The sequence below is a fragment of the Coregonus lavaretus genome, assembly GCF_964263955.1.
Source record: "Coregonus lavaretus genome assembly, chromosome: 31".
Taxonomy (NCBI): domain Eukaryota; kingdom Metazoa; phylum Chordata; class Actinopteri; order Salmoniformes; family Salmonidae; genus Coregonus; species Coregonus lavaretus.
Genome location: NC_140018.1, coordinates 38241884 through 38266592, shown reverse-complemented (window position 1 = coordinate 38266592; position 24709 = coordinate 38241884). Strand labels below are relative to the sequence as shown.

The 24709-nt window shown below is 42.7% G+C and overlaps 1 protein-coding gene across 1 annotated transcript in view; it reads right to left on the bottom strand.

The window, feature by feature from the left end:
• Positions 1-24709, bottom strand: part of kif26aa (kinesin family member 26Aa) — a gene marked incomplete at its 5' end in the record, with an annotated part of 226185 nt that overhangs the window by 82989 nt on the left and 118487 nt on the right. Inside the window, one exon of the mRNA XM_084149357.1 lies at positions 19484-19644. Coding sequence (XP_084005483.1) covers positions 19484-19644 — 161 coding nt within the window. The remainder of the gene's footprint in view (positions 1-19483; positions 19645-24709) is intronic.

Genomic DNA, 24709 nt, shown 5'->3' with positions numbered 1-24709 from the left:
ACCAGTTAGTGACACAAAACTGAAGGAGATCCGAGCAGAAACAGAAAAAGACACACAACTCACACAGCTGAGGAAAGTCATACAGTCAGTATGGCCTGAGGAGTGGAGAAAATGCCCTCAGAGCGTCTCAGATTTCTGGAACCATCGTGATGAACTATCACAGATCAACGGAATAATTTTCAAAGGAGAGAAAATCTTCATTCCTACCAGTCTCAGAGAAGAGAATTTGACAAAGATCCATGCTGGACACATGGGAATGGAAAAGTGCATACAGAGAGCACGGGACATTTTGTTTTGGCCCAGAATGTGCAAACAAATAGAGGACATGGTTGGTAAATGCCCCACCTGTCTTGAACGACGCCCCTCAAACACCAAAGAGCCAATGTTACCTCACCGTATTCCAGACCGACCCTGGCAGGTCATGGCAACCGATCTGTTCACCTGGAACAACGAGGACTACATTATAACAGTGGACTACTACAGCAGATACTTCGAACTCGACAAGCTTCACAGCACCACATCTGCAGCTGTGATACACAAGCTGAAAGCAGCCTTTGCCAGGCATGGCATTGTAGAGACTTTAATATCTGACAATGGGCCCTGTTACAAATCAAATGAGTTTGAATCCTTCACAAAAGCATGGGAGTTCACACACGTCACCACAAGCCCACATTACCCTCAAAGTAATGGCCTTGCTGAAAAATCTGTGCAGATCGCTAAATCACTCATGGACAAAGCAAAAGCAGACAAGAGAGACCCCTACCTCAGTCTCCTTGAATACCGCAACAATCCAGATGACAACTTCAAATCACCAGCCCAGCTGTTGATTAGCTGCAGACTTCTCTCAATCCTTCCCAGCACCAACCAGCAGCTGCAACCTGAGGTCGTCAGCTACAAGGAAATGCATGCAAAACGTGCACAGAGACAACAACAGCAAAAGCGATTATACGACAGGTCAGCCAGACCACTGCCACCACTGAACGATGGAGAGTCAGTTAGAATCCAGGAGCAAGGCTACTGGAAGCCAGCAGTCGTCATCCAACCAGCTGACACTGAACGTTCATATCACGTTCGCACCGCAGAAGGAGCGGTGTACCGCCGCAATCGTCGTCACCTACTGAACACAAAAGAACAACACACTGATGAGATGAACTGTTCCCCTGAAAGAGAACGGGGTGGACTAAACACAGACACAACACAACATACACCATACTTACCTGCAACACCAAAATAACTGTTGACTGACACAGAAGCATGCTCAGCTTCATATCACACAAGGTCAGGAAGAGAGGTCAAGCCTAGAGCTGTCCTAGACCTGTGAAATGTCAAAAGGTGTAGGCAGATCGCTGCCCTAAAAGAGTTCCGGACTGTAAACTTGTTATTGAAAGTTAACTTGAAATGCTTTGGTATTGTATTTGTTTGATATGTTGAGATGTCATTGCTACAGTGAAAAGCTGAGTTGCTGAGAAATATTTGTTCTAAAAGTAACAGTATGCTGAATCATTGTTTCAGTCTGTTATGTTGATGCAGTTGGTGCAGTTTAAATGCTTACTTACTTCGGGTTCAAACTACAGAGCATGTATTCAAAAGAAACGCTTTGTTGTTCTACATATTTTTTATTTTTTTTTAAAAGAAGGGGGATGTAATATTCATATGTGTCAGCATACTGAATTGTAATTGGATGCATTCTACTGTCATATCATACTGTGCTATGATTGGTTAAGACCACCCAGGTGGTGAGGTCATTCTAAAGATGATCATGGCCGGAGACACATGAACATGCCAGTTATAGCTAGTTAATAAAGAGCTAAGTTTATAAAGATCCTGTCGTCCTGCATTTTATTTTTTTGTACAAAGCATACAAAACAAGACACAGACATTAATTCCATAATCCTCTGAAACAAAGCATTGCCCATTATGCAAATGATATGAGACAGACAAGGACATTTCTCCACATTTAATTTAGTTCAACTGCCTACCTCTGGGGCAATTATGATGGATTTGTAACTACTGTATTGTCTCTATTTGTGAACGCACAAGGTGCAATGCAGTAGGTATACAATATGGAAATAGCCACTACCTTTCTCAAAGAGAAAAGGAGCAGCTGACCTCAACACCTTGGAATGGACCTCCAAAGCAAGTTACCATGGCAGCAGGGTTTTATTTTAGAAAAAAAGAAAGGGGGGGTGGAAGGATGGGGGATGAAAAGGGGGATGAAGTAGGAATTTGGGGTGGATTGTCAACATTTATGCTCTCCACTTTCTCCAATGGTGAGTGACTGGTTTGATGCTAGACGAAATACATTGAAATTATGTAAGGGCATTATTAAATGGTAACACATTTATATTTTTTAACCATCCATTTTCTGTCAGGTTGCTTACACTTTATGTAAATTCCAACCGCGTTATGGTCAAGAAACATCCCATTCTGCTTTCAATTGCATCCCTGTGCATTTTCACATTGCATATTGACACAAAGCCACTGTGCCTTAACATATTTTAGACAGATTCACCCCTGACCCTGTTGGCTTCCCTCTGAGACTACCCGGTGGTGTGGCGGAATCCAAACCCTAGGACCCGAGCAGTGTTGTGACAGTCGTCCTCCCACTTGCCCGGTTGGAGCTGGCAGTGTGGTAAAACAAGCAAGGGGGGTGGGGACTCACGCTGGCATTGTCAAGACTGGCAATGTCGAGGCTGCCCAATGGTGTCCTACAGCAGAGCAGCCCATTCTCTTTAGGTCTATGTGTCAACGACAAATACTGTTATTCATGATTCGCTGCACTGAGAATAAATCCACATATGATAGTCAGGTGCCTCACAACAAGCATAACGTTTCATACGTTTCCAGTCATTAGGGTGCACATTTTTCAGGACGTTAGGCCTATAAGTCAGTATATTTCCATATCGAACTCCTTCAAGCACCGATAATCAAACATGTGCATAAACCAATTCGATAGGCCCGAGGTCCCTGTCTATGCATATAATAAGTCAGTTACTGTATCACCAATAATTCAGTGTGTGTCAGGTATATGGTCTATCTATTTTGATTATCTATCTCTTGCAAGAGGGTTCACTTCCAGGATTTTGCCCTGGCGTGTCTTTCACAATCTGCTTGGTTGTGCAAAAACCCAATCTGCTTGGAGCAAGGGATGTTTTTTTTATGACAGAGTAATGATAATCTAGCCTTCAAAGATAAAAGGAGACTGGTTCTCTATCTCTCGCTCGTTCTCTCACTCTCTTCTCTGTGTCTTTAGATAGGGCTGCCCGGAATGACTTTGATGTGATCGCAGGTCTAATACTTAAGGCTCTATCTGTCTCTCGCCTGGTGATTTCTGAAGGGCTTTTCCTTTGATATGTGCTGTAATGTTTCAAGTGTGGAGGGGCTTAGAGAGAGAGCACTGGTGATGGAAATGTTCTGCGAAGGGGCTTTTTTGGGCTTTGTGGCATTGTGTCTCTGTGTTGTTGATGTCACTAGTATATCATGCTTTTTCGTGCACAGATCTTTATCTTCCCAAAATCTCTTATCCTACCAATTTTCCACTTTAGTTTTACTCTGGCTGCGAAGCACTTAAAGTAGAACCATGAATGCCCTTATCTATGAAAAAGCCCTTTCCTCAATCCATTGCTGTAGTATTTGTACTATTCATATGATATTGTGTATCATTTTTGTCATACGTCATACTCTTATAGTACCTATTGTCCACTTTAGTTGCCCCATGGTTATATGGATTTTCACACGTACCTGTGCACCATATAGTTTATTTTTCCACCTCCTTTCATTGTAAGGATTTACATTAACAATATAGAGCCCATTTACACACACACACACACACACACACACACACACACACAGAATTCTGAGTATTGGTATTGTGAAGGCTGTCTGCTCAGCGTTGGCATCCCCTTCCCCTTTATTCCATGTTCGTTCTTGACCTTTCAGTGGAGAATGCCTCGCCTGTTTGCTGAAATGGATCCTATCCGATAACCTGGCCACCTGCTGTAAATGTTGTCAAAGTGGATTGATTTGGTCTTTGCGTGGGCAGGTTCTACTTTTTCTTTGAAGTGGTAGGCTACTTTGAGCCAGAGCTTTGGCAGATGGGAAATATAGCTCTATAAGAACACGACTGTATACAGCCTAATACATTTAGGCCTACAAGAAACTGCAGGAATACATACTTTTGATTTATTTAGTTGGTTTTTGTCCTGACATAGTTCTCTGTCTAACTCAAACCCAACATTAGTTTCAGTCTCCAACACCAATATAAATAGGAGTACATTTTTTTGCACTGGAAAAAGAGAGTGAAGGCATTGCTGCGTCCCAAATGGCACCCCATGCCCTACATAATGGGCCTATGGGCCCTGGTCAAAAGTTGTGCACTAAATAGGTAACAGGGTTCCATTTGTAATTCAGCATTGTCAGACATAAACTAGCAACGCTCCATATTAATCCCTGAGACAAAAATTTATCAAAATCAAATCAAATATTATTGATGACATACACGTATTTAGCAGATGTTATTCCGGGTGTAGCGAAATGCTTGTGTTCCTAGCTCCAACAGTGCAGTAGTATCTAACAATTCACAACAATACACACAAATCTAAAAGGAAAATAATATAATTAAGAAATATATAAATATTATGACGAGCAATGTCGGAGTGGCACAGACTAAAATACAGTAGAACAGAAAACAGTATATGCATATGAAATGAGTAAAGCAGTATGTAAACACTATTAAAGTGACTAGTGTTCAATTATTAAAGTGGCCAGTGATTCCATGTCTATGTATATAGGGCAGCAGCCTCTAAGGTGCAGGATTGAGTAACCGGGTGGTAGCCGGCTAGTGATGGCTTTTTAACAGTCTGAAATCCTTGAGACAGAACCTGTTTTTCAGTCTCTCGGTCCAAGCTTTGATTAACCTGTACTGACCTCGCCTTCTGGATGATAGTGGGGTGAACAGGCTGTGGCTCGGGTGGTTGATGTCCTTGATTATCTTTTTGGCCTTCCTGTGACATCGGGTGCTATAGGTGTCCTAGAGGGAAGGTAGTGTGCCCCCGGTGATGCGTTGGGCAGACCGCACCACTCTCTGGAGAGCCCTGCGGTTGCGGGCAGTGCAGTTGCCATACCAGGCGGTGATACAGCCCGACAGGATGCTCTCAATTGTGCATCTGTAAAGGTTTGATGGTCTTAGGGGCCAAGACAGATTTATTCTGTTAGGCCTACTGCTGCTAGGTAGCTCTCTCTCTGCTCTCCCCCTCCCCTCTCTCTGTCCTTGATTGCAGGAGTGAAGTCTGGTGTGCGGGAGTCAGGGTTCCAGCTGCAGCTCATTCACCATAATCACCTCAGCCTTTAAGACCCGGTCAAACTTGCCACTCATCGTCAGATCATAGTCAAGACGACCATGTTAGTCTCGCTGCCGACTCAACCTGTTTGTTTTCGCTCTTTGTGTTTTTGGCCTGTTCTATTTACTTTTCTCCTGTGCCACAGATTATTGGAACCTGACTCCTGCCTCCGCTTCACTCCTGCCACCACCATCTTGCTTTCCACTACCGGACCTCCCTTTTGGACTCACCACGGACACTAGGACATTACGGTACCACACCTGCCCTGACCTGGATCTGTTACCCTCCCTGTAACCTGGACTTGCTCTTCCCCTATTATTGGAAACCTGGACTAATTGAACATTGTAAATAAACCTGTTAAACCTTCTCTGGCTTGGTGTAGTTGTCTGCATTTGGGTTCAAATCCAGTTAAATCATGACATCTTCAGCCTCCTGAGGTTGAAGAGGCGCTGTTGCGCCTTCTTCACCACACTGTCTGTGTGGGTGGACCATTTCAGATTGTCAGTGATGTGTACGCAGAGGAACTTGAAGCTTTTCCACAGCAGTCCCGTCGATGTGGATAGGGGCTTGCTCCCTCTGCTGTTTCCTGAAGTTCACGATCAGCTCCTAAGTTTTCTTGACGTTGAGGGAGAGGTAATTTTCCTGGCACCACTCGCCAGGGCCCTCACCTCCCTGTAGGCTGTCTTGTCATTGTTGGTAATCAGGCCTACTACTGTTGTGTCGTCTGAAAACTTGCTGATTGAGTTGGAGGCGTGCATGGCCACGCAGTCGTGGGTGAACAGGGCGTACAGGAGGAGGCTGAGCACACACCCTTGTGGGGCCCCTGTGTTGAGAATCAGCGAAGTGGAGGTGTTGTTTCCTACCTTCACCACCTGGGGGCAGCCCGTCGGGAAGTCCAGGACCCAGTTGCACAGGGCAGGGTTCAGACCCAGGGCCCCGAGCTTAATGATGAGCTTTGAGGGTACTATGGTGTTGAAGGCTGAGCTATAGTCAATGACAGCAATGATAAGTGTGTCAATCTCACCGGGATAAAGGTAGTAGTCCCCCCCAATTAAAAGCCTGTAGAGTATGAGTATATGTGATGTTTGACATTTGTGATGCTTGACAGATTCTGGATTATTCTTTCACTGTGCTGGGAGACAATATCATCTTAGTGTCAGAGTGTGAAAGCTTTATCTGTATGTAGAAGGTATGATATAGAGAGTAGAATATGGATATCACTCATCCTTGGTTCGCTCAGGGAAATATAAGTATTTACTCTCTGTTTCTGTTTTCACCTCCACTTCCTTCTGGATGCACTCTAAACAACTTTCACATACTACAAAGTAGGAAGTGTTCCTTGTCAGTTAGTAGGTCATTAGACTGCATTTCGAACGTAATTCCTAACAGAATAGCTCCCTTTGAGGTTGTTGTGCTTAATTTTTATTGTTGTGTTATAGAGCCAAAGAACATCAGCCTACTCATTTCCATTGGCTGTGGAATAGTACCTTATGTGTGAAATGTATATACAGTGCATTTGAAAAGTATTCAGACCCCTTGGCTTTTTCCACATTTTGTTATGTTAGAGCCTTATTCTAAAATGGCTTAAATCGTTTTTTCCCCTCATCAATCTACACACAATACCCCATAATAACAAAGCAAAAACAGTTTTTTAGAAATGTTTGCAAATGTATTCAAAATAAAAAACTGAACCATGACATTTACATAAGTATTCAGACCCTTTACGCAGTACTTTGTTGAAGCACCTTTGGCAGCGATTACAGCCTTGAGACTTCTTAGGTCCTGAAGCCACTCCTGCGTTGTCTTGGCTGTGTGCTTAGGGTCGTTGTCCTGTGGGAAGGTGAACCTTTGCCCCTGTCTGAGCGCTCTGGAGCAGGTTTTCATCAAGGATCTCTCTGTACTTTGCTCCGTTCATCTTTGCCTGGAGTGCTGCAAAGACGGTTGTCCTTCTGGAAGGTTCTCCCATCTCCACAGAGATACTCTGGAGCTCTGTCAGAGTGACCATCGGGTTCTTGGTCACCTCCCTGACCAAGGCCCTTCTCCCCCGATTGCTCAGTTTGGCCGGGCGGCCAGCTCTAGGAAAATTCTTAGTGGTTCCAAACTTTATTTATTTAAGAATGATGGAGGCCACTGTGTTCTTGGGAACCTTCAATGCTGCAGACATTTTTTGGTACCCTTCCCCAGATCTGTGCCTCGACACAATCCTGTCTCGGAGCTCTACGGACAATTCCTTCGACGTCATGGCTTGGTTTTTGCTCTGACATGCACTGTCAACAGGTGTGTGGCTTTCCAAATCATGTCCAATCAATTGAATTTACCACAGGTGGACTCCAAGTTGTAGAAACATCTCAATAATGATCAATGGAAACAGGATGCACAAAAGCTCAATTTCGAGTCTCTGGCACCCCAATGGTGGAACAAGCTCCCCCATGACGCCCACGACGCCAGGACAGCGGAGTCACTGACCACCTTCCGGAGACACTTGAAACCCTACCTCTTTAAGGAATACCTGGAATAGAATAAGGTAAACCTTCCCCCACCCCCCCTAAAAAAAAAAAAAGTTCATAAGTTGAATGCACCAATTTGTAAGTCGCTCTGGATAAGAGTGTCTGCTAAATGATGTAAATGTAAATGTAAATAGCAAAGGGTTTGAATACTTATGTAAATAAGGTATTTCTTCTTTTTTTATTTTAATAAATTAGCAAAAACGTCTAAAAACCTGTTTTTGCTTTGTCATTATGGGGTATTGTGTGTAGATTGGTGAGGGGAAAAAATTATTTTATACATTTTAGAGTAAGGCTGTAACGTAACAAAATGTATTTCCAAGTGACCAACCCAGGCATCCATCACTGACATCTTACCACAGTAAGCTAGGGCTACAAGCAATACAGAGACTTTGACACAAACAGTGCTGGAGAACGGAATAGGAATGAGGCAGACTGCATCCTACCTTCCCCTTGGAAGTGGAGAAGGAGACTATAACCAGATAGGGGGAGGGAATGTGTAAAGTTCCTGGTCATGTGATATGCCCTATTGGAGTTGTCCAATCCAAGACAACAGTGGATAGAACCATTATTTATATGATGTGTAGAATAAACAACAGTGGGGCAGAACCATTGCGGATATGTCAATTTATTTTACATGGACTGCGTCATCAATCAAGCTACAAGTTGAGTCCCTGAAATCAACATATGCATATATCACCTACAACCCAGTAAACCAAAATTGGTTCTGTGAAAGTTCCCAGAACATTTGTTTGGTTGCGGCAAATTTTCTCATGACACAAAAACTGTCCATTTGTGCTGATGATTATACAATGTTTTTATAAAACATTTGCCTGTCTGGTCTTTAAAGGTTCCCGGAATGTTTCATTAGGCTGTGGGAACAGTCTGGTGGGAACATTTTGGGGACATCACAAAATATCTGTTCCCAAAACACAAAAACTGTCCAGTTGTGCGGAGGATTATACAATATTTATGCAAAAAACATTCACCTAATGTTACAAGAAAAAATGTGTTATGGGAATGTTAAGTTCTTTAAAAGTTCCTAAAACATGTCTTTAGGTTGTGGGAACATTGTGGGGATATGACAAGAGATAGGTTCACAAAAAACTGTTCAGTTGTGATTCTTACAATGTTTGTATCAGGGTGCACAAAACATTCCCTCAATGTTCTTAAAATTGTATTCCAATGTTCCCAGAATGATAAAACTTAGTTTTGAACAGTCCATGGAGGTTTATTTCATGTGTTAGTGTTATCTTACTTTTGAGGGAGTTAGATGTACGAAAATCCATGTAGAAACACATATGGCAATTATTTAGAATCAACTGACAATTTATTAAACATGTATTGAGCAAAGATAGTTTTACTGTGTTTTGCTGATAGTCGCAAGCAGCAATCGAACCTGGGAGCTTTGGAATGTCATCCTTCGAATGAATCCACTGTGCCACTGGGATGGGACTAACACAAATATAAAGCTGTTTACACCTTTACTCTGACTTCCAGGTTGTGGTCTTTGTCTTTGCAAAATAGAGGATAAATAAATCTAGAAAAATAAGTATCCTCTATTATTCCTTACTCTACCAATCTTCTTTATACAGTTGAAGTCGGAAGTTTACATACAACATAGCCAAATACATTTAAACTGAGTTTTTCACAATTCCAGACATTTAATCCTAGTAAAAATCCCCTGTCTTAGATCAGTTAGGATCACCACTTTATTTTAAGAATGTGAAATGTCAGAATAATAGTAGAGGGAATAATTATTTAAGCTTTTATTTATTTCATCACATTCCTAGTGTGTCAGAAGTTTACATACACTCAATTAGTATATGGTAGCATTGCCTTTAAATTGTTTAACGTGGGACAAATATTTTGGGTAGCCTTTCACAAGCTTCCCACAATAAGTTGGGTGAATTTTGGCCCATTCCTCCTGACAGAGCTGGTGTAACTGACTCAGGTTTCTAGGCCTCCTTGCTCGCACACGCTTTCTCAGTTCTGCCCACATTTTCTATAGGATTGAGGTCAGGGCTTTGTGATGGCCACTCCAATACCTTGACTTTGTTGTCATTAAGCCATTTTGCCACAACTTTGGATGTATGCTTGGAGTCATTGTCCATTTGGAAGACCCCTTTGCGACCAAGCTTTAACTTCCTGACTGATGTCTTGAGATGTTGCTTTAATATATCCACATAATTTTCCTTCCTCATGATGCCATCTATTTTGTGAAGTGCACCAGTACCTCCTGCAGCAAAGCACCCCCACAGCATGATGCTTCCACCCCCGTGCTTCACGGTTGGGATGGTGTTCTTTGGCTTGCAAGCCCCCCTTTTTCCTCCAAACATAACGATGGTCATTATGGCCAAATAGTTCCATCAGACCAGAGGACATTTCTCCAAAAAGTACGATCTTTGTCCCCATGTGCAGTTGCAAACCGTAGTCTGGCTTTTTAATGGCGGTTTTGGAGCAGTGGCTTCTTCCTTGCTGAGCGGCCTTTCAGGTTATGTTGATATAGGACTTGTTTTACTGTGGATATAAATACTTTTGTACCTGTTTCCTCCAGCATCTTTACAAGGTCCTTTGCTGTTGTTCCGGGATTGATTTACACTTTTCGCACCAAAGTACGTTCATCTTTAGGAGACAGAAAGTGTCTCGTTCCTGAGCGGTATGACAGCTGCGTGGTCCCATGGTGTAGTCCCTATCTGTATCAGGAGCCAAGCCTGGAGACTGCACAGGGAGAGACGAGGTGGTGAAACAGAGAGAGAGCGCGAGAGAGAGAGAGAGAGATAGCGATAGAGAGGGAGAGAGAGACTTGAGAATTAACTAAAGGGACAAAATAAATAAACTATTTCAGCATCCAACTTCAATGTGTATTACCATAACTTGCATTCAATGAACCAAAACATAATAGAGAGAAAAAGAGAGGAGAGAGAGGGAGAATGAGGAACTGTTTAACATATCAGTGAACAGAATGGTTTTGGTACGGTGCACTTTGGTCGGGAGAGGTTGTGTTTTCTCTAGCAGGAGGTAAGCTTGGCTTCTTATATGGTGTTGAGTAAAGCTTAAACCATGTATTTAGATTGTAGGTAGGTAATTGTAGTTAGGTATTGTAGGTAGTTTATTTAGGTAGTTATTTAGGTAGTTATTGTAGGTTTCTGTAGGTAATTATTGTAGGTAAGTATTGTTTACGGCGGAGCCCGGCGAAGCACGAGGCTAGCTAGCTAGCGGGTAGCTACTGGTAACGTTTAGCAACAGTGGAGAGTTGTTTCCAATGTTATTTCACACTTAAGAGTACCTGTAATTAAGCCAGCTAGCTACCTACCATTCAGCCGTTTTTCTAACCTCATTATCTGAGCCATCAACGTTAGGTAGTTAGTAGCTACTGTACTTAATTACACCTACTGATTGCAGAAGACAAATGTCAGCTGGCGTCGGGTAAGTTTGGCTTTATACATAGCTTGGGCTTTGTCGAGTAAGGCTTAATTATGCATTTAGATTGTAGTTAGGTATTGTAGGTAGGCCCGCAGCACGAAGCTAGCTAGCTAGCCGTTTTTCAAACAAAGTCAACACAGTAGCCATTGCTAGCTAGCCAACACGACCAGCTAACTGTACTGTAGCAGCTAAATACAATATACTTGTGCTAGCTAGCCAACGTTTAATTATTGCTGCGTTATGAAAGGAACTAGACACGGACACGAATTATCTGTTTAGTGTGTTAACACACTATTGGTAGTTTGTTGTAACCAAGTATTGGTGCTAAACTGTGTGTTATTGGATGCTAGCATGCTAGTTAGCTATGGTGTCATAGTTAGCTAGCTGAATAAAGTAAGTTGAGTCTATTCCTTGAAACATTGAACCGCTGTAGTTCACAACAATTCTAATTTCTAAAAGTGGAAGTTGGGAGAGTTTTTGTTCGGGTGGTTCAGTGAAACAATTATAGTTTCTGAGGTGGAAGTTTTGGTGAGGGAGGCCCTACTCTCTCCTTTCCCAGATGTTTAGTTCATTTCATTCCGATCTCCTCTGCATTATTGTAGCCATTTGCTACAGCCTGTCAACTATGCCTCTGCCTATCCCTGTTCTCTCCTCTCCGCACAGGCTACACAAACGCCTCACACCGCGTGGCTGCTGCCTCTCTAACCTGGTGGTCCCTGCACGCACCCCACACCTGGAGTTCCAGGTCTCAGGCAGCCTCTGGAACTGCCGTTCTGCTGCCAACAAAGCTGACTTCATCCCAGCTAACCTATGCAAACCTCCAGTCCCTCGACTTCCTGGCGCTGACGGAAACATGGATTACCACTGAAAACACTGCTACTCCTACTGCTCTCTCCTCGTCTGACCATGTGTTCTCGCATACCCCGAGAGCATCTGGTCAGAGGGGTGGTGGCACAGGAATCCTCATCTCTCCCAAGTGGACATTCTCAATTTTTCCCCTAACCCATCTGTCTATCTCCTCATTTGAATTCCATGCTGTCACAGTCACTAGCCCATTTAAGCTTAATATCCTTGTCATCTATCGCCCTCCAGGTTCCCTTGGAGAGTTCATCAATGAGCTTGACGCCTTGATAAGTTCCTTTCCTGAGGATGGCTCACCCCTCACAGTTTTGGGGGATTTCAACCTCCCTACGTCTACATTTGACTCATTTCTCTCTGCCTCCTTCTTTCCACTCCTCTCCTCTTTTGACCTCACCCTCTCACCGTCCCCCCCTACTCACAAGGCAGGCAATACGCTTGACCTCATCTTTACTAGATGCTGCTCTTCTACTAATCTCACTGCAACTCCCCTCCATGTCTCCGACCACTACTTTGTTTCCTTTTCTCTCTCGCTCTCCTCCAACACTACTCACTCTGCCCCTACACAGATGGTAATGCGCCGCCGCAACCTTCGCTCTCTCTCTCCCACTACTCTCTCCTCTTCCATCCTATCATCTCTTCCCTCTGCTCAATCCTTCTCCCTCCAATCTCCTGATTCTGCCTCCTCAACCCTCCTCTCCTCCCTTTCTGCATCCTTTGACTCTCTGTGTCCCCTATCCTCCCGGCCGGCTCGGTCCTCCCCTCCAGCTCCGTGGCTTGATGACTCATTGCGAGCTCACAGAACAGAGCTCCGGGCAGCTGAGCGGAAATGGAAGAAAACTAAACTCCCTGCCGACCTGGCATCTTTTCACTCCCTCCTCTCTACATTTTCTTCATCTGTTTCTGCTGCTAAGGCCACTTTCTACCACTCTAAATTCCAAGCATCTGCCTCTAACCCTAGGAAGCTCTTTGCCACATTCTCCTCCCTGCTGAATCCCCCCCCCCCCCCCCCCCCCCTCGTCTCTCTCTGTGGATGACTTCGTCAACCACTTTGAAAAGAAGGTTGACGACATCCGATCCTCGTTTGTTAGGTCTAATGACACTGCTGGTCCTACTCACACTGCCCTACCCTATGCTTTGACTTCTTTCTCCCCTCTCTCTCCAGATAAAATCCTGCGACCTGTGACTGCAGGCCGCCCAACAACCTGCCCGCTTGACCCCATCTCCTCCTCTTTTCTCCAGACCATCTCCGGTGACCTTCTCCCCTACCTCACCTCGCTGATCAACTCATCCTTGACCGCTGGCTATGTCCCTTCCGTCTTCAAGAGAGCGAGAGTTGCACCCCTTCTCAAAAAACCAACACTCGATCCCACTGATGTCAACAACTACAGACCAGTATCCCTTCTTTCTTTTCTTTCCAAAACTATTGAGCGTGCCGTCTTTAGCCAACTCTCTTGCTATCTCTCTCAGAATGACCTTCTTGATCCAAACCAGTCAGGTTTCAGGACTGGTCATTCAACTGAGACTGCTCTTCTCTGTGTCACGGAGGCTCTCCGCACTGCTAAAGCTAACTCTCTCTCCTCTGCTCTTGTCCTTCTAGACCTGTCTGCTGCCTTTGATACTGTGAACCATCAGATCCTCCTCTCCACCCTCTCCGAGCTGGGCATCTCCGGCGCGGCTCACTCCTGGATTGCGTCCTACCTGACCGGTCGCTCCTACCAAGTGGCGTGGCGAGAAGCTGTCTCCGCACCACGTGCTCTCACCACTGGTGTCCCCCAGGGCTCAGTTCTAGGCCCTCTCCTATTCTCCCTATATACCAAGTCACTTGGCTCTGTCATATCCTCACATGGCCTCTCCTATCATTGCTACGCTGACGATACACAACTAATCTTCTCCTTTCCCCCTTCTGATAACCAGGTGGCGAATCGCATCTCTGCATGTCTGGCAGACATATCAGTATGGATGACGGATCACCATCTCAAGCTGGAGCTGCTCTTCCTCCCGGGGAAGGACTGCCCGTTCCATGATCTCGCCATCACGGTTGACAACTCCGTTGTGTCCTCCTCCCAGAGTGTGAAGAGCCTTGGCGTGACCCTGGACAACACCCTGTCGTTCTCCGCTAACATCAAGGCGGTGACCCGATCCTGCAGGTTCATGCTCTACAACATTCGGAGAGTACGACCCTGCCTTACACAGGAAGCGGCACAGGTCCTAATCCAGGCACTTGTCATCTCCCGTCTGGATTACTGCAACTCGCTGTTGGCTGGCCTCCCTGCCTGTGCCATTAAACCCCTACAACTCATCCAGAATGCTGGTGTTCAACCTTCCCAAGTTCTCTCACGTCACCCCCCTCCTCCGCACACTCCACTGGCTTCCAGTTGAAGCTCGCATCCATTACAAGACCATGGTGCTTGCCTATGGAGCAGTGAGGGGAACGGCACCTCCGTACCTTCAGGTTCTGATCAGTCCCTACACCCAAACGAGGGCATTGCGTTCATCCACCTCTGGCCTGCTGGCTCCCCTTCCGGAAGCATAGTTCCCGCTCAGCCCAGTCAAAACTGTTCGCTGCTCTGGCACCCCAATGGTGGAACAAGCTCCCTCACGACGCCAGGACAGCGGAGTCACTCACCACCTTCCGGAGACATTTGAAACCCCACCTCTTTAAGGAATACCTGGGATAGGATAAAGTAATCCTTCTACCCCCCCCCCCCCCCCAAATAAAAAAAATAAAAAAATAAAAAAATATATATATATATAAAATTTGTAAAGTGGTTATCCCACTTGCTATAGGGTGTATGCACCAATTTGTAAGTCGCTCTGGATAAGAGCGTCTGCTAAATGACGTAAATGTGCCCTTGAGCAAGGCACTTAACCCTAATTGCTCCTGTAAGTCGCTCTGGATAAGAGCGTCTGCTAAATGACTAAAATGTAAATGTAATAATAGTTAAAAAAAACTAAACTAAACATTGTCCCAGTTGCTTTCATTGCAAGACTATTCCATATTTTCAAAAACGAGACAACTTGCATAATACTGCTTCACACCCAGAGGACATTTCTCCAAAAAGTACGAGCTTTGTCCCCATGTCCAGTTGCAAACCGTAGTCTGGCTTTTTTAAGGCGGTTTTGGAGCAGTGGCTTCTTCGTTGCTGGCGGCCTTTCAGGTTATGTCGATATAGGACTTGTTTTACTGTGGATATAGATACTTTTGTACCTGTTTCCTCCAGCATCTTCACGAGGTCCTTTGCTGTTGTTCCGGGATTGATTTGCACTTTTCGCACCAAAGTACGTTCATCTTTAGGAGACAGAACGCGTCTCCTTCCTGAGCGGTATGACGGCTGCGTGGTCCCATGGTGTTTATACTTGCGTACTACTGTTTGTACAGATGAACGTGGTACCTTCAGGCGTTTGGAAATTGTTCCCAAGGATGAACCAGACTTGTGGAGGTCTACAATCTTTTTCTGTGGTCTTGGCTGATTTCTTTAGATTTTCCCATGACGTCAAGCAAAGAGGCACTGAGTTTGAAGGTAGGCCTTGAAATACATCCACAGGTACACCTCCAATTGACTCAAATGATATCAATTAGCCTATCAGAAACTTCTAAAGCCATGAAATCATTTTCTGGAATTGTCAAAGCTGTTTAAAGGCACATTCAATATAGTGTATGTAAACTTCTGACCCACTGGAATTGTGATACAGTGAATTATAAGTGAAATAATCTGTCTGTAAACAATTGTTGGAAAAATTACTTGTGTCATGCACAATGTACAGTCGTGGTCAAAAGTTTTGAGAATGACACAAATACTAATTTTCACAAAGTCTGCTGCCTCAGTTTTAATGATGGTAATTTGCAAATACTCCAGAATGTCATGAAGAGTGATCAGATTAATTTAAAAGTCCCTCTTTGCCATGAAAATGAACTTAATCCCCAAAAAACATTTCCACTGCATTTCAGCCCTGCCACAAAAGGACCAGCTTCCATCATGTCAGTGATTCTCTCGTTAACGCAGGTGAGAGTGTTGACGAGGACAAGGCTGGAGATCACTCTGTCATGCTGATTGAGTTAGAATAACAGACTGGAAGCTTTAAAAAGAGGGTGGTGCTTGAAATCATTGTTCTTCCTCTGTTAACCATGGTTACCTGCAAGGAAACATGTGCCATCATTATTGCTTTGCACAAAAAGGGCTTCACAGGCAAGGATATTGCTGCTAGTAAGATTGCACCTAAATCAACCATTTATTGGATCATCAAGAACTTCAAGGAGAGAGGTTCAATTGTTGTGAAGAAGGCGTCAGGGCGCCCAAGAAAGTCCAGCAAGCGCCAGGACTGTCTCCTAAAGTTGATTCAGCTGCAGGATCGGGGCACCACCAGTGCAGAGCTTGCTCAGGAATGGCAGCAGGCAGGTGTGAGTGCATCTGCATGCACAGTTAGGCGAAGACTTTTGGAGGATTGCCTGGTGTCAAGAAGGGCAGCAAAGAAGCCACTTCTCTCCAGGAAAAACATTAGGGACAGACTGATATTCTGCAAAAGGTACAGGGATTGGACTGCTGAGGACTGGGGTAAGGTCATTTTCTCTGATGAATCCCCTTTCTGATTGTTTGTGGCATCCGGAAAACACCTTGTCCGGAGAAGACAAGGTGAGCGCTACCATCAGTCCTGTGTCATGCCAACAGTAAAGCATCCTGAGACCATTCATGTGTGGGGTTGCTTCTCAGCCAAGGGAGTGGGCTCACTCACAATTTTGCCTAACAACACAGCCATGAATAAAGAATGGAACCAACACATCCTCCGAGAGCAACTTCTCCCAACCATCCAAGAACAGTTTGGTGACGACCAATGCCTTTTCCAGCATGATGGAGCACCTTGCCATAAGGCAAAAGTGATAACTAAGTGGCTTGGGGAACAAAACATTTACATTTTGGGTCCATGGCCAGGAAACTCCCCAGACCTTGATCCCATTGAGAACTTGTGGTCGATCCTTAAGAGGCGGGTGGACAAACAAAAACCCACAAATTCTGACAAACTCCAAGCATTGATTATACAAGAATGGGCTGCCATCAGTCAGGATGTGGCCCAGAAGTTAATTGACAGCATGCCAGGGCGGATTGCAGAGGTCTTGAAAAAGAAGGGTCAACACTGCAAATATTGACTCTTTGCATAAACTTAATGTAATTGTCAATAAAAGCCTTTGACACTTATGGAATGCTTGTAATTATACTTCAGTATACTATAGTAACATCTGGCAAAAATATATCATAACACTGAAGCAGCGAACTTTGTGAAGACCAATACTTGTGTCATTCTCAAAACTTTTGACCACGACTGAAGATGTCCTAACCGATTTGCCAAAACTATAGTTTGTTGAAAAGAAATGTGTGGAGTGTTTGAAAAACGATTTTTAATGACTCCAATCTAAGTGTATGTAAACTTCCGACTTCAACTGTATACTGTAAAGATGGGAGGTTTCAATTTTTAATTTCCCTTCAAACTTGATTTCAGAAATCATGTTAAATTATTGCCTGGCAGATTGCGGTGAGGTGTACATAGATGTGCATGCAGCCGTAGTTTGGATCATAATTGCAGGATTTCAGTACAAAGGGGAATCCACTAGAACCATTAGGATCCTGGTGGAGCAGCAGACTAAGTTGCCTATGGGGTGTGAAAATGGCAGATAGCTGGTTCAAATCTACTTGATTACCATCTTAAAACAATTATTGAAATGATATTTGTGTAAAAGTTTGGCAACTTCATAATATAATGTTACATTACACATCAATATTAGCAGAACATTGCAGCAATGTTTTCAGAACTAATTCTGAATCATCATGTCACAACCTTACATAATAACTTCATAAGAGTCTCACAGGAATGTTTCTTGTTTGTTGTAATATGTGTTAGTAGTAATATCTCCATCAACGTTAGCTGAATATTCCAGGAATGCTTTTTTAGAACAACTTCTATTTCTCCAACATTTTATTGCTGAAGTATGTTCAGGGAATATTTTTTAGAACCATCATGTCATAATGTCACATTATAACTGTATGACACCATTGTAGGAATATTCCCTGCTTGTTGTTATGGGTGTTTTGAATAACATATCCATCAACATTAGCAGAACGTTCCTGTAATGTTTCCTCAGAACCGCTTTTATTGCTCCCACATTGTGTTGCGGTAGTATGATCTAAGAACATTACCGCAACATTGTGTTATTACATTCCTTGACAACGTAATGTTCTGTGGTAGTTTTTACAGATGTTGTGAACACTATTTTAGTGAATGTTAGGAGAACATTCCAAGGATATTTAATTTCAAACAGTTTCTTAGAAAAAATTATTTGGTGATCAAAAACATCCTTTGAATTTTTGTGGGGCGTTATCATCCTAATGTTAGCTCTATCCCTAACTATAATGGGAATATTAGCTAATGTTCCTGGTTTGCTGGGCTGTTTGTTGTTATCAATACACACCATTGGTTGTTAGGCCTATACAGGATCTTCATCTGACCACCCTGTTGCAGGAGAAATCTTCCTGCACCACAAGAAATTAAAACTTGTAGTGCATTCAAGGTTTAAAAATGCTTCTAAAGTTTGTAATTTCCACTTTAAAATGTCAGACTTGATTTGGCCTAACAAAAAATGTATCAACCAATACAAATATTTCCATTAATTAAAATCCACATAGTAATTCACATTTCCTGTTGTTGCAGGATTATTTTCCTGCTGTGAGAAACTGGTCAAATTAAGATCCTATACATGGGTAGGTGTGTCGGATGACATCTCCATTAATGTTAGCGGAACGTTCCAGTCATGTTTTCTGAGAACCAATTTAATTGAATCCAGACAAGATTGCTGAAGAATGTTTAGGGAACATTATTGGAACAATCATGTCATACTATAACTTCATGAGAGCATTGTAGGAATATTCCCTGCTTGTTGTAATGGGTGTTTTTAATAACATCTCTATCAAAATGAGCAGAATTTTCTCATAATGTTTTCTCAGAACCATTTCTATCGCTCTCACATTTTGTTCCGGAATTATGTTCTACAAACATTACTGGTACTGTACATTGTGTTATTACATTACCTGGAAACCAAATTAGAAAGTTCTGTGGTGGTTGTTACAGATGTTGTGCACAACATTTTTGTGAACGTTAGGAGAACATTACAAGGATATTTTATTTCAAACATAAAAATAAAAAACACTTTTGCTATCAAAACATTATTTGAATGTTTTTGGGATGTTATCAACCTAATGTTAGATCAAACCCTAACTAGAACTTAATGGGAATCTTAGCGTATGTTCTGGAAATGTTCCCGGTTTGTTGGGAAGGCTCTTAGGTTAATGTATGGTTTTAACATACCTGATGAAGAAGGAGGCTGCAGCGGAGGGTTTGTGGCTGGATTGGGTGGGGGTGGGCTGGGGCTGGGGGATGGTTGGAGGGATGGCGGCATAGTCGTAGATGCGGCTCCCAGGGGCCATAGACATGTAGTCCCTATCTGTATCAGGAGCCAAGCCTGGAGACTGCACAGGGAGAGACGAGGTGATGAAACAGAGAGAGAGCGCGAGAGAGAGATAGAGATAGAGATAGAGAGGGAGAGAGAGACTTGAGAATTAACTAAAGGGACAAAGGAAATAAACTATTTCAGCATCCAACTTCAATGTGTATTACCATAACTTGCATTCAATGAACCAAAACATAATATTAAAAAAAACTAAACTAAACATTGTCCCAGTGGCTTTCATTGCAAGACTATTCCATATTTTCAAAAACAAGACAAATTGCATTATACTGCTTCACACTCAGAGAAAGCCTGTTGGGAACTCAGGTGATGAGCAACTGCAGAGACCTTCAGCAGAGGCCAACTGCGTTGGCTCCAGTGGCTCCTGCAGCTGTGAGCATGTCGCCAGTCGCAGAGGATAACCTTGGTTGAGTACCAAAAACCTCAGGGGAAAATACATCACACAGGCCCCTCCACAACAGGAAATGACCTATGCAACATGACTACCGTTTGTTGTCACTCCATTTGCTACAGCTGGAGGTTGGTAATCTTGGTCCTGAACTCTCACAGCTGGATGACTGCTAGCTAGTCATTAGCTTATTAACTTTGGTCATTAGCTTGGCCTGATTACCGGCTCTCACACTGTCCCTATGCCATCTGTGTGCAACAATATGGTAAGTGACTCCCATCCACTAAATCTTGTACTAATCATCTGAAAAACAACAAGATTAGGCATAAATTATGTAATTCAACTGGATTGACGTGCAATATGAGAATGACTGGGAATTTTGAGTTTTGGGAAAACTACACAGCAGTCGTTCGTATGCCATTAGATTTAACACTGATAAACAATGTTTTTGCCAATCTCATAAGCTTCTGTACATTCTCAAATCAATGCATTCCTTCCCGCCATCTCCAATTGGCATTGTTCTTTCAAACAAACGAGATGCTTTTTGATGTACTGTCTGCTTTCTCGTTGTTGCGGATGTGACATTTTTCTCTTTCTCTTTCTGTTCCATTTTTCCCTTTTCTTTAGCTTTTCTCTCTCTCTTTTTCACTCTCATTCAGCCCTTCGGTCTATAAGAAAACAAACACGGCCCAGCATCCGCTCAGCACTTGTCACATTGGACTACCGGCTGCGGAGTGCCGGCGGTTGGCGGGGAGTCCATTATTCAGTTATTTGATGGCGGTGTTGGTTCGTGCCAGCTAACAGGATTACAGAGATGCATGTAGTCCGCCCCTCCATGGTAGCGCCGCCACACAGAGAGGGCAAGGAAGTAGTCAACAAAACAAAGCTGTCACACTGACACAACCAAGACGCTAGAAGTAGCTGTATAGTAACTCTACGTCTCTGAGTATAGGCAGGCCACTACCTGGTAGTTGAGTATATACTGAACAGCCAACTCCTGTAGGATTGTTTTTTTTTTTGTTTTGTTTTTTGGGGGGGGGGGGGGGTGGATCAGCTTAATATTGCAGATAGATTGTATCTTCTATCAATGTAATTGTCTGCATCACTTCCAATCCCCCATGTTTTTTAAATATATACTCCCCTTTATTACTTTTCAACCCCGCCATCCTTTCCCTATTTGGAGTAAATTAGTGAACAACAATGCCCAGGCCTCTACTTCCGGTCTATACTTACTATCTACACCTTATGGACACAGTTAATTTTACAATAATTCTATTATATATATATATATATATATATATATATATATATATATATATATATATATATATATATATATAATATTTTTGCTCCTGAACTTCTTCTACTCTCAACCTCTCCGATCTCATTCATCCGGTTTGCTTCTATATGCCATATCTTTCTAACTGTGCTCTTTCCCAAAAGCTCCCAACATACAACCCATATACTTATTATGGACACAGTATGCTTACATTATTAGCTATCTTTGTTATTATTTGTTGTTATTTGTTATTAGTCCCATCCTTCAACTCTATTCAATACCTCCCATCTATCTCTTAACACCATCCATATAGGATTTCTATTTGCCATATATACGTCTCCTGAGTGGCGCAGTGGTCTAAGGCACTGCATCGCAGTGCTAACTGTGCCACTAGAGATCCTGGTTCGAATCCAGGCTCTGTCGCAGCCGGCAGCGACCGGGAGACTCATGGGCGGCGCACAATTGGCCCAGCGTCGTCCAGGGTAGGGGAGGGAATGGCCGGCAGGGATGTAGCTCAGTTGATAGAGCATGGCGTTTGCAACGCCAGGGTTGTGGGTTCGTTTCCCACGGGGGGCCAGTATAAAAAAAAAAAATATGTATTCACTAACTGTAAGCCGCTCTGGATAAGAGCGTCTGCTAAATGACTAAAATGTATATTTCAACCGTACTGTGATGTTTTACAAAAGTTCTGAACCTTTCTATTCTCATTGCTTCTACAGATTGTGAATTAAAAATAAACATTTTTGCTAAAAGTATTATTATAGCCCATCTGAAATTAGCCCACCCAACTACCTCATCCCTATATTGTTATTTATTTTGCTGTTTTGCACCCCAGTATCTCTATTTGCACATAATCTCTTGCACATCTAGCATTCCAGTGTTAATACTAATTGTAATTATTTTGCACTATAGCCTATTTATTGCCTTACCTCCATAACTTGCTACATTTGCACACACTATATATATATATTTTCTGTTGTATTTTTTGACTTTATGTTTTTTTACCCCATATGTAACTCTGTGTTGTTGTTTTTATCGCACTGCTATGCTTTATCTTGGCCAGGTCGCAGTTGTAAATGAGAACTTGTTCTCAACTGGCTTACCTGGTTAAATAAAGGTGAAATAAATAAATAAATAAATAAATAAATATTATTGATTGATTGACTATGACTTTTCAGATCACCCAATAATGCTATCTGCAAGGTTAGCTCCAGGTAAATATTGCAATTCTTTAGCCATTCCTGGACCTTTGTCCAAAAACAAGCTACAAATGGACAGAACCAAAACAAATGATCTAATGATTCTGTCTCTTCACAGCAAAATCTTCAGAGCTGGGAAGATTGTATCCCCCATATAAATAACATTCTATTGGTAGCAAGAATTTTATATAATAATTTAAATTGAAAGATTCAAATGTTTTAATCCGGTGTCGTTTTGCATGTCAGTTCATAAACACTATGCCACGGGATCGGTACGTCAAAGATCTCTTCCCAACTATTTTGCAATCTATATGGGACGGCTGTCAATCCTTTGGTCCATAAGTGAAACTGATATACTTTTTTATTTATCACAGTTTTCCTTAACCAATTATGTTCTTTAATGCAAGGCCGACAGACAAGTTCCTGTAGGATTGTTGATGGCCAGCAATTAATCTAATGCATAGGGACACAGAAACACTGTAGCACATTTTTCCTCATTCTATAGCACGGCAGTTTGATTCAGCTTACCTGTATGTGACACATGTGTGCGAAACCACACATGAGCTAACGGCAACGGGTAACTCACATGCATTACGTATTGCTATTTGTGTTTCTGAGCTTCAATGGAAGTCACAGTGAATACATTTATTAAATATTTAAAACAGAAATACCTTATTTACATAGGTATTCAGACCCTTTCCATTGATCATCCTTGAGATGTTTCTACAACTTGATTGATGTCCACCTGTGGTAAATTCAATTGATTGGACATGATTTTGAAAGGCACAAACTTGTCTATATAATGGTCCCACAATTGACAGTGCATGTCAGAGCAAAAACCAAGCCATGAGGTCGAAGGAATTGTGCGTAGAGCTCTGAGACAGGATTGTATCGAGGCACAGATCTGGGGAAGGGTACCAAAACATTTCTGCAGCATTGAAAGTCCCCAATAATAGAGCGGCCTCCATCATTCTTAAATGGAAGAAGTTTGGAACCACCGAGACTCTTCCTAGAGCTGGCCGCCCGGCCAAACTGAGCAATCGGGGGAGAAAGGCCTTGGTCAAGGAGGTGACCAAGAACCCGATGGTCACTCTGACAGAGCTCAAGGGGTCTGAATACTTTCCAAATGCACTGTATATTATCCCAATCTTATCTCATGAATCCTATAATAATTGCAATCTCACACATGTAGAGGCTGGCCAGCAGAGCAGTAGCCTATTAATGCCCAGCAGGAGATGTTGATCAACTGTATTGGGCGACATTTTGGGTCTACATTGGAGGTCCATTTTTAATGATGTCACGGCTGGATTATGTCGGTGGGGAAGGCAGTGGATGTCAAGCTTGATGATTAGTTGATTATTTGACTGAGCTGTATAGGGAAAACAATTATAATGTGCACCCCTTGGGGTCCCGAGGACTGAGTTTTGGAAACTACGAGGTCCAGAGCCTGCTTGTTTTCTGTCCTACAATGAAAGAATGCAGTGGAACTGGCTTCGAGGTCCAGAGTTGAGTTTGAGGGGCCTACATGGATAATTATGAGTGTTAAATTATACAAGGGGATGGTAGGCCTAGTTGGACAAGGCTATCAGTTCACGTGATGGACGTTAGAGGTAAATATTAATTATTTAACCTTTTACTGCAGTGGGATAAATCAGGGTCACACAGTGTTTCATGGTAGTCTTAAACATCTACTTTGAAACAAAAGTATACACCTCACATGGTTATGGGCTTTAAAAAATAAGACAGCTGTACCATGTCAGATATAGACATCATAGAAGACTGAAATATAACAAACTGTTTGACATAGAAACACCAGATTTTAAAAGAATGGTTATTAATTATGAAATTATGAAAAATATTATTAACATTCCACCCATGAGGCCACTAGGTAATTTGACTGCAGGAAAGGGCTACTGGGTAAAATTGCACCAACTATTATGTGACTAACACTAGACAAAAATTGTCCAGAGTTTTAGTTGACTAAAACTAACAAAGGATGAAATGCCTAAAATGTGACTTAAATATATTTTAAGACTAAAACTAAGACCAAACCTAAATCTAAAATAGCTGCCAAAATGAACACTGCTATACGGTGCTACGGTGGCAGTTTGGCCTTGTGGTTGACCCGTTAGTCAATTCAAAATGTATTCAGCTCTGAATCAATCATTTATGAGACTATTATATTTTCTGTAAGCATGTG